The following is an 11559-nucleotide window of genomic DNA, read 5'->3' on the forward strand; positions in this document are numbered from 1 at the left end:
GGTGGGATTTAGCCTCCTGGTGAGCCGTCCCTAGAGTTCTAGCCAAAGGGATCAAGAAGAAACCTTGAAATAGTGGAATGTTCCACTGGGCCCCCAGAGAGCGCCAAAGAAGATGAGCAGGGAACTTTTAGAGCTGGCTGACTCCCTCGTCTCTGTGTGCTTACCTCAACGAACCATAAATAGAGTGTGAAATAACTATTACTTTATGGGTGAATGTCTGGTGATCATACAGCATCCCTCTCCAAGAAGCCCCAGAACATTTAATAAATGATTTCCAGTTCTTCTCTGGGGCAGCCCTGTGAAAATCGGAATGAAGCTGATGTTCATTTGACCTCTTTTATTTGGGGAGGGATGGGGGGGCGTTACTGAACACAACGGGACCAGCAAATAACTCTGTGGCGAAGGTCACAGACTCGAGGGGTCAGGAGCGGACCTGAGACTTTCAGATTCTGGTTTAAGGCAGGTTAAAACTGAAACGCCCGCACTGTACTTCCCTTAACATTTTTCGTTTTGTAACTCGTGTGACACACGCGCGCACCCACGCACACGCGCGCGCGCACCCACGACGCCCAGTTCCCTGACCGTCCCTGGACTTTATCTCCTCTCTCCCGGGGCACCCGGGCTTCTAGGACACGGGACCACACAGCCTCCATCAAGCGCCCTCCCGCTAGTCCACCCGGTCGGCGGCGACCCCGCGCGGGAGGCCCCCCGGGTAAAGGGACACACGGACAAGCGGGTCGAGCCCGCAGACGGTGAGCACGCGACCCCGGCTGACCTTCCTCTGCTGCTTCTCCCAGGCGGGGTCGAGGAGCAGGTCGCGGTCCCACTCCTCCTCCTGGATCATGTACTCGTCATCCTCGTAGACGTAGTTGTACTGCACACCAGGCTCGATCTGGTTCATGGCGCTCGGTGGTCGCGGCGGCGGCGCGGCGCGCAGGGTCGGACGGGCGGGCGGGCGGAGACGCGGCGGAGCCGGCTAGGCGCGGGCGGCGGGCAGGCGGGCGCGGGGTGACCTTCGCGCGGTCCTCTCGGGGCGGTACGCTGGGCGCTGGGTCGCGGGCGAAGCACCAGCTCGGGCTCCGAGCGGCTGCCGTGCAGCTTAATACCCGCGCCGCCCGTCACGTGGCCGCGCGGCCGCGCCCCCGCCCCGCCTGGGCCTCCGCCCGCGCCCGCCCGCGTCGCTCCGAGCACGTGCTGGCTGGCGGCGGGGCCGGGCGACTCTGGTCCGCACGCAGGGTGCTACCCCAGACCTGCCCCACGGCGAGCTGAGTCCACCGGCACCATCTACCCTGAGGCTAATGGAGCGGCAGGACTTGCCGGCGCCCAGGTGGGGTTACCCGGGTGCTTGGGTGTTCGGGGATCAGAGGAGGGACACACGTGGTTTGGGTCCCTGACCACTCCCCCCAACCCCACCCCACACCCCGGCACATCTGTGTTGTCCAGATGTGAATACGTTTTCCAAACGTGAATACGTTTTCCATGTGTTCCCACATATTCATAGATTCCACACACACACCCCTAAAAAGTAAAGTTCAGAAGCTACAGACTCCCTTTTCTTCTTACTCTCCTCCCTTGCCCTTACCTGGGGAAATCAAGGCAAAGGACTTGGACCAACTGTGTTAAAAAGTCAGGAACCAAACCAAAGGCAGAAAGTGTCTGCTCTCACCTGCCAGTCATAAATTTGAAACAACTGACAATGGAGGACAAACAGCCAGCTTCATGTTACATGTTCATCTCCCCCTGGTGTGTTGCACTTAAGCCTTTTCGTCCTTACGGTCCTGGCTAGCTGTTTCCTGTCTCTTGTGCCCCTGTAGGAACCAAGATGAGGTCCCTTGAAGAGGAGGTTTTGTTAGGCCCTGGGAATCCAGAGGGCGACTAACAGGCAAGGTACTTGCCTCCTGCAACTCATGTCCAAAGTGAATAAAAGTTGCCCACAGGCTACATAACTGTGGTTCAGGGCTACTAACTTGTTGACAGGTTTCAAGCTGAAAGTATGCCTGGATTTATCATCGTTCCTTAGAATTTTTTCCATCACTTAGTTTTATTGTTTTGAGCTTTAAGGCAATGGCACCCCACTCCAGTACTCTTGCCTGGAAAATCCCATGGACAGAGGAGCCTGGTAGGCTGCAGTCCATGGGCTCCCTAAGAGTCAGATAGGACTGAGCGACTTCACTTTCACTTTTCACTTTCATGCATTGGAGAAGGAAATGGCAACCCACTCCAGTGTTCTTGCCTGGAGAATCCCAGGGACAGAGGAGCCTGGTGGGCTGCCGTCTATGGGGTCACACAGAGTCAGACGCGACCGAAGCGACTTACCAGCAGCAGTTCTGCCAAAAGACTTTGACAAATTCGCAAATACATCATGCTAATATTTTTAAACAACATGTCCACTAAATGTTCATTTTTAAACAACACGTCCACTAAAATATGAACTCTGTGAGGCCAAGGATTTAGTCTCATTCATGGCCGTAATCCCCAGAAAGTAGAAATATGTCTACCATATACCACACACTAGTGCACAAGTGTTTGTTGATGAAATAAGTATCCTTAGAAACAGTGACTGAACTAATTTGCTGGGGTTTAAATTTAAAATTTTAGTTTTGGATTAAAATCATAATCTCTCAACAAGTTTATGAGTAAATTTTAACTATTAGAAATAGGACCAACAACTGCAAAAACTGTTTATATTAGGCCTTGAAAATTGTGGGGACCTCAGGTTCCAGATGAGAGCTATTAAAAGACATCAGATTCACAATCCTGCCTGAAACAACTGAAATCTGAGGGGAAATATATTAAGCAAAGCATCTGAAGACACTGACCATCATGCAACAAAGGATAATGATCCTTGAGAGGCAGAAAACAAATGGCATGTGTATTATGATTGTCCCAGATTATCACCTGGAAAAAGATTCCAAGATGTATTATAAAGGGAATAAAGGGAATGCAGGTATAACTCAGTGGTCTTCCTGAACTGTGAGTTCAGAGAGACCAATGCAGCTAGAATTTGCAAGGCCAGTTGCAGAAGAGGAGACGGCTGCAAAGAGAGAGAACCCTGGAGACTTGCAGAGGGTCTCCCTTGAGTCTGATCAGTGAATGCATGGGAGAAAAACATTTGAGGTCAGGAAAGAAGCACCCAAAAAGATTAGAAAGAAGGATGGTTAGAATTTAGAGAAGTCTAGGAATAGTTTCCATTTCCATTAACTAGAAGGGAAAACCTTATAATTCACAGAGCATCAGATGGAGTATTCAGAAGTGAGGGTTTGGGAAAGAGGCTTTAGGCTTAAACTAAATGATGCATACTGGTTGTTGTTCAGTCGCTCATTCATGTCTGACTCTTTGTGACCCCATGTACTGCAGCACACCAGACTTCCCTGTCCCTCACCATCTCTCGGAGTTTGCTCAAACTCATGTCCGTTAAGTAAGTGATGCCATCCAACTATCTCATCCTCTTTTGTCCCCTTCTTCTCCTGCCTTCGATCTTTCCCAGCATCAGGGGTCTTTTTGAATGAGTCAGCTCTTTGCATCAGGTGGCCAAAGTATTGGAGCTTCAGCATCAGTCCTTCCAAAGAATATTCAGGGTATATTTCCTTCAGGATTGACTGGTTTGATCTCCCTGCAGTCCAAGGGACTCTCGAGTTTTTCTCCAACACCACAGTTCAAAAGCATCAATTCTTTGGCACTCAGCCTTCTTTAGGGTCCAACTTTCACATCAGTACATGACTACTAGAAAAACCATAGCTATGACTATATGGACCTTTGTCGGCAAAGTAATATAATGTCCATGCTTTTTAATATGCTGTCTAGGTTTGTCATAGCTAGATGTATTGGTGCTACTTGAAAAAGCTCCAAAGCAAGATCTGAAAGAATCAAACTGTTTCCAAGTCACATAATTGCATCCCAGAAGAAAACTTAAAAATACACATAGGAAAACAAAATTGTTCAACACTTACCAAAGTAAAAATTGCAGTTTCTGGCACATATCAAATATTACCAAGTATGCAATGAAACAGGAATATATGATCCATAATCAGATCAGATCAGTCGCTCAGTCGTGTCCGACTCTTTGCGACCCCATGAATCGCAGCACGCCAGGCCTCCCTGTCCATCACCAACTCCCAGAGTTCACTGAGACTCACGTCCATTGAGTCAGTGATGCCAACCAGCCATCTCATCCTCTGTCGTCCCCTTCTCCTCTTGCCCCCAATCCCTCCCAGCATCAGAGTCTTTTCCAATGAGTCAACTCTTCGCATGAGGTGGCCAAAGTACTGGAGTTTCAGCTCTGGCATCATTCCTTCCAAAGAAATCCCAGGGCTGATCTGCTTCAGAATGGACTGGTTGGGTCTCCCTGCAGTCCAAGGGACTCTCAAGAGTCTTCTCCAACACCACAGTTCAAAAGCATTAATTCTTCGGCGCTCAGCCTTCTTCACAGTCCAACTCTCACATCCATACATGATCACAGGAAAAACCATAGCCTTGACTAGACGAACCTTTGTTGGCAAAGTAATGTCTCTGCTTTTGAATATGCTATCTAGGTTGGTCATAACTTTCCTTCCAAGGAGTAAGTGTCTTTTAATTTCATGGATGCACTCACCATCTGCAGTGATTTTGGAGCCCAGGAAAAATAAAGTCTGACACTGTTTCCACTGTTTCCCCATCTATTTCCCATGAAGTGATGGGACTGGATGCCATGATCTTCGTTTTCTGAATGTTGAGCTTTAAGCCAACTTTTTCACTCTCCACTTTCACTTTCATCAAGAGGCTTTTTAGTTCCTCTTCACTTTCTGCCATAAGGGTGGTGTCATCTGCATATCTGAGGTGATTGATATTTCTCCTGGCAATCTTGATTCCAGCTTGTGCTTCTTCCAGCCCAGCGTTTCTCATGATGTACTCTGAAAGTACAATATCTGAGATTAAAAATACCCTTAATGGGGGGCTTCCCTGGTGGTCCAGTGGTTAAGACTCTGCCTTCCAAGTGCAGGGGATGCAAGATCAATCCCTGGTTGGGGAACAAAGATCTCACAATCTGCAGGGCAACTAAGCCCATGTGCCACTACTAGAGATGCCCACACACCACAACTGAGACCTGATGTAGCCAAATTCATAAAATAAATGTTTTAAAAATATCCTAAATGGGGTTCACTACCGGGTAGATAGACTTTGGCTAAGAAAAAATGAATGAACTTGAACACTTAGCAATAGAAATAATCCAATACAAACATGGAGAGAGAAAAAAAAATAAGCAGAGGATGAGTGAGATGGCAAAATTTCAGGCAGTCTAATGATTGTGTAGTTGGAGTCCCTAAAGTGAGAGAATAGAGAAGGAAAAAAAAAAAACAAAAACTTGAAGGAATAACAGCTAAACTTAAGAAGTTAGTAAAGAGACTTCTACTTCTGGCCAACATGGAGCAATAAGGACTGAAATTACCTTTCCTCTTTTTTAAAAAATATTTATTTGGCTGCATCGGGTTTCTTAGTTGTTTATTATTTTTAGTTGTGTCACATCTAGTGGTGATGTGTGGGTTCACTGGTTGCAGCCCGTGGGCTTAGTCACTCCACTGCATGAGGGATCTTAGTCCCCTGCTGCTGCTGCTAAGTCGCTTCAGTCGTGTCCGACTCTGTGCGACCCCATAGACGGCAGCCCACCAGGCTCCCCTGTACCTGGGATTCTCCAGGCAAGAACACTGGAGTGGGTTGCCATTTCCTTCTCCAATGCACGAAAGTGAAAAGTGAAAGTGAAGTCACTTAGTCGTGTCCAACTCTTCACGACCCCATGGACTGCAGCCTACCATGCTCCTCCATCCACCTGCTGCTGCTGCTGCTGCTGGTAAGTCACTTCAGTCGTGTCCAACTCTGTGCGACCCCACAGACGGAAGCCCACCAGGCTCCCCCATCCCTGGGATTCTCCAGGCAAGAACACTGGAGTGGGTTGCCATTTCCTTCTCCAATGCATGAAAGTGAAAAGTGAAAGTGAAGTTGCTCAGTCTTGTCCGACTGTTAGCACCCCATGGACTGCAGGCTACCAGGCTCCTCCGTCCATGGGATTTTCCAGGCAAGAGTACTGGAGTGGGGTGCCATTGCCTTCTCCATCCATCCACCTGACCAGGGACCAAATCTGAGTCCCTTGCATTGCGAGGCAGATTCTTAACCATTGGATCACCAGGGAAGTCCCTCACCTCTCCTCGTGAAACAAGAAGGAAAAAAAAAGAAAATGACAGCATATGAAACAATGGTTTTCCGATAACAACAGATATCATGTAATGAAGGACAGGAATCCTGAGATGGGAAACAAACCAAGGGAGTTCTGTAACTGCCTCAGTTTGTATCCCTGGGAGAGCTTGCAGACCAGACCATTGAAGTAGAGTCCAAAAGGCTCGCTGAGTTGCGAACATGAAGCTGAGAGTCCAGGGAGAAGAAGGCAGCAAGTATTCATAGGATAAAGTATCAGAGAGGAGAGGACCACACACAGGGAGAGGGCTCTGGACATCTTCTGGACTTCTGAGTTTCCCATCTGAGTGCATACTGATCAGAATATGCTTGAGGGGAAGCCACCCGTGTTCAAGGAAAGAGCCATCTGAAAGGGTTAGACAGAATAGTGCATGGTATTCACACAGGACCAGGTGGGTGCCTGCTCCAATCCCAGGACTGCAAAAACATTCAGTTCACAGAGCATTGAGTAGAGGACCTAGGAGGGTCTTTATATTTTTTTAATTGCCATTTTAACCATTTAAAAATGTTTTTCTTTCCTTTTTTTAAAATTAATTAATTTATTTTTTTTTTTTACTTTACATGTTGTATCGGTTTTGCCATACATCAACATGCATCCACCACGGGTGTACAGGTATTCCCCATCCTGAACCCCCCTCCCACCTCCTCCCCATACCATCCCTCTGGGTCATCCCAGTGCAGCAGCCCCAAGCTTCCTGTATCCTGCATCGAACCTGGACTGGTGATTCGTTTCATGTTTTTCTTTCTTATGGCTGTGCTAGGTCTTCACTGTTGTACTCAGGCTTTCTCTAGTTGCAATGAGCAGGGGCTACTCTCTAGTTGGTGCACAGGTTTCTCATATGATGGCTTCTCTTGTTGAGGAACAAGGGCTCTAGATGCATGGGCTCAGTTGTTGTGGCCCACAGGCTAAGTTGCCCCAAGGCATGTGGGATCTTCCCAGACCAGGGATTGAACCCATGTTCCCTGCATTGGAAAGCGAGGGAGATCTTACTTCAGGAGTGTAGACTGAATTATTCCTAGACAAGTAGTAACGTGGACTTAATTATTTCTAAATTAAGCCTAGAATGACCACAGCTCTTCCATTTAAAAAAAAATCATAAAACAATCACAAATTTATAAAAGCAAGACTCAAAAGGATAAAACTGTTTCCAAGTAACTGTTTCTAAGTAACTGAACCACATCACAGAGCAAAGCTCAAGATTTATAAAGACACAGAAACATCTAGCACTCAACAAGGCGAAAGTCACAATTTCCAGCACCCAATCAAAGATTCCCGCATATACAAAGAAGCAGGAAAACACAACCCATAGTGAAAATCAGATCAGATCAGATCAGTCGCTCAGTCGTGTCTGACTCTTTGCGACCCCATGAATCGCAGCACGCCAGGCCTCCCTGTCCAGCACCAACTCCCGGAGTTCACTCAGACTCACGTCCATCAAGTCAGTGATGCCATCCAGCCATCTCACAAATAGCAAGCAATTAAAAGTGATTGAGGACTGACACAGATATTAGAGTTAGAGGTGGAGTCTAGAGGGTTCCCTGAGTTGAGGACATGAAGCTGACAGTTCAGGGAGACGAAAGCAACAAGTATTCATGGGATAAAGCATCAGAGAGGAGAGAGCCACACACAGAGAGAGGGCTCTGGGCATCTTCTGAGTTTCCCATCTGAGTGCGTATTAACTCTAAAAACAAGGAAGGGAGGTGTTAGAAAGTATTTTTTTTAACTGAATGAAGATGAAAACAATATATCAGAAGTTGTGGGGTGCCATTAAAGCAGTGCTTAAGAAGGAAATGGCAACCCACTCCAGTATCGTTGCCTGGAAAATCTCATGGATGCAGGAGCCTGGTGGGCTGCAGTCCATGGGGTCGCGAACAGTCGGACATGACTGAACAGCTAACACTTATTTACTTAAGGGGAAATTTATAGCACTAAATGCTTGTATTAGCAAAGAAGGATCTTACATTAATAACCTCAGATCAGATCAGTCGCTCAGTCGTGTCCGACTCTTTGCGACCCCATGAATTGCAGCACGCCAGGCCTCCCTGTCCATCACCAACTCCTGGAGTTCACTCAAACTCATGTCCATCAAGTCGGTGATGCCATCCAGCCATCTCATCCTCTGTCATCCCCTTTTCCTCCTGCCACCAATCCCTCCCAGCATGAGAGTCTTTTCCAGTGGGTCAACTATTCGCATAAGGTGGCCAAAGTACTGGAGTTTCAGCTTTAGCATCATTCCCTCCAAAGAAATCCCAGGGCTGATCTGCTTCAGAATGGACTGGTTGGATCTCCTTGCAGTCCAAGGGACTCTCAAGAGTTTTCTCCAACACCACAGTTCAAAAGCATCAATTCTTCGGCGCTCAGCTTTCTTCACAGTCCAACTCTCACATCCATACATGACTACTGGAAAATCCATAGCCTTGACCAGATGGACCTTTGTGGGCAAAGTAATGTCTCTGCTTTTGAATATGCTATCTAGGTTGGGCATAACTTTCCTTCCAAGGAGTAAGCATCTTTTAATTTCATGGCTGCAATCACCATCTGCAGTGATTTTGGAGCCCAGAAAAATAAAGTCTGACACTGTTTCCACTGTTTCCCCATCTATTTCCCATGAAGTGATGGGACCAGATGCCATGATCTTCGTTTTCTGAATGTTGAGCTTTAAACCAACTTTTTCACTCTCCTCTTTCACTTTCATCAAGAGGCTTTTGAGTTCCTCTTCACTTTCTGCCATAAGGGTGGTATCATCTGCATATCTGAGGTTATTGCTATTTCTCCCGGCAGTCTTGATTCCAGCTTGTGCTTCTTCCAGCCCAGCATTTCTCATGATGTACTCTGCATATAAGTTAAATAAGCAGGGTGACAATATACAGCCTTGACATACTCCTTTTCCTATTTGGAACCAGTCTGTTGTTCCATGTCCATTTCTAACTATTGCTTCCTGACCTGCATGTAAGTTTCTCAAGAGGCAGGTCAGGTGGTCTGGTATTCCCATCTCTTTCAGAATTTTCCACAGTTTATTGTGATCCACACAATCAAAGGCTTTGGCATAGTCAATAAAGCAGAAATAGATGTTTTTCTGGAATTCTCTAGCTTTTTTGATGATCCAGTGGATGCTGGCAATTTGCTCTCTGGTTCCTCTGACTTTTCTAAAACCAGCTTGAACATCAGGAAGTTCACGGTTCATGTATTGCTGAAGCCTGGCTTGGAAAATTTTGAGCATTACTTTACTAGTGTGTGAGATGAGTGCAATTGTGCGGTAGTTTGAGCATTCTTTGGCATTGCCTTTCTTTGGGATTGGAATGAAAACTGACCTTTTCCAGTCCTGTGGCCACTGCTGAGTTTTCCAAATTTGCTGGCATATTGAGTGCAGCACTTGCACAGCATCATCTTTCAGGATTTGAAATAGCTCAACTGGCAGGATGGAGGATATATATTTTTAAAATATCTAAATAAAACTTCTAGAAATAGAATGAGTTAAATCTGAGATAAAAGTATGCTGGGTGGGGATTAAGAGCAGGTTAGAGATTGCAGATGAAAAGAGTAGCAAATTTGAAAGTATAAAAATAAAAAATTATGAGGACTTTCTTGGTGGTTCAGTGGCTAAGACTCCACATTCCCAGTGCAAGGAACTTGAGTTCAGTTCCTGGTTGGGGAACTAGATCCCACATACCACAACTCAGAGTTTGCATACCATGACTAAAGATCCCACATGCTGCGACTAAGGCCCAGCACAGTCAAATATATAAATATTTTAAAAAATAGAAGCTATCCAAAATGAAAGAGAGACAGAAAAAATAATCCAGGAGAATGAAAAGAACTTTGGTGACTTTACTGGGGGGTAATCTACCATAGGTCCTTAGTATGACTGCACATTCTTGCAGGTATGCCAAAATTGCAGAACCCGAGCTGCTTTATTTATCCAGGCTATTTCTCACCATTATATTTGCAGTGAGCAGTCTTGACAGATGAGGTAGCATTCACCCTCAAACAAAGAGCAGTCTTGCTTCTGCTATGAAAGTCTCAAGTCGCCAAGCTCAGTCTTCCTCTCCTATAACAAAACCCGCCATAGGGACAGGCTTCCAAAAGGGGCCTTTGAGTCACCCCAATGGGACTTAAGGATTATGGATAACTACCATGAGCAGCAAGATAGATCATATCCAAGGCCATAAAACAACTCTCAGTAAATTGAAAAGGATATATAAATCTTACAAAGTATGCTCTCAAACCACAATAGAATTAAATTAGAAATCAGAAACAAAAAGACCTCTAGAATTTTCCCAGATATTTAGAAATTCACTAACACATTTCTCGGTAACCCAAGAATGAAAGGAAAATTCAAAAGGGATATTAGGGACTTGCAGGAGACCCCAGTTCAATTCCTAGGTCAGGAAGATCCCCTGGAGAAAGGTTGGGCTACCAATTCCAGTATTCATGAGCTTCCCTGGTGGCTCAGATGGTAAAGAATCCGCCTGCAATGTGGGAGACCTAGGTTCAGTCCCTGGGTTGGGAAGATCCTCTGGAGGAGGGCATGGCAACCAGTATTCTTGCCTGGAGAATCCCCATGAACACAGGAGCCCGGCGAGCTACAGACCATGGGGTCACAAAGCATCAGACATGACTGAGCCATTTTCAACTTCAACAACAACTGGTGGTCCAGTGGTTAAGATTCTGAGCTTCCACTTGAGGAGGCAAAGGTTCAATCCCTGGTGGGAGAACCAAGATCCTGCATTCCATGCCACTTGGCCAAAAAAAATTAAAAATCTAAAAACCAGAGGGGAGGTGTTAGAAAGTATTTTTTTTTTACTGAATGAAGATGAAAACAATATATCAGAAGTTGTGGGATGCCATTGATGCAGTGCTTAAGGGGAAATTTATAACACTAAATTCTTATATTAGCAAAGAAGGATCAGCTCTCACCTTAAAAACAGAAAAAAAGAACAGAGTAAACAAAAAGTAAGCAGAAGAAAGAAAAATAATGAAGATCAATGTAGAAATCAATAAAAATAGGTAAAGCAGAAACCCAGTAAACTTAAAGCTGGTTCTCTGAGAAGATCAATAAAGTTGACACACTTCAAGCCACATTGTTCATCAGGGGGAAAAACATAAATTATTTATACTGAGAATGAAAGAAGTGGCGTCATTACCAATTCTATATACTTTAAAAGTATATGTGAATACTATTAACAACTGTATGCCAATATATTCAACAGCTTAAATGAAATGGACAAATTCCTTTAATGACACAAACTACTAAACCTCACTATGAAAGAAAGTCAACTTGTAGTTTAAAACACTCCCCCATACCCCCAGTACAAGCACACGAAACCTCTTAA

General features: G+C 45.6%; 1 protein-coding gene across 1 annotated transcript in view; it reads right to left on the minus strand.

Moving 5' to 3' along the window:
• The window catches only part of ACTN2 (actinin alpha 2), a 77132-nt gene extending 76055 nt beyond the window's left edge, over nt 1-1077 (minus strand). The window contains exon 1 of the mRNA XM_070364439.1: nt 776-1077. Within this exon, the coding sequence (XP_070220540.1) occupies nt 776-901 (126 nt within the window). The 5' untranslated portion in view covers nt 902-1077. The remainder of the gene's footprint in view (nt 1-775) is intronic.
• Between the last annotated feature and the right edge of the window lie 10482 nt (nt 1078-11559).

The sequence above is a fragment of the Bos mutus genome, chromosome 28 (genome assembly GCF_027580195.1).
Source record: "Bos mutus isolate GX-2022 chromosome 28, NWIPB_WYAK_1.1, whole genome shotgun sequence".
Taxonomy (NCBI): Eukaryota; Metazoa; Chordata; class Mammalia; order Artiodactyla; family Bovidae; genus Bos; species Bos mutus.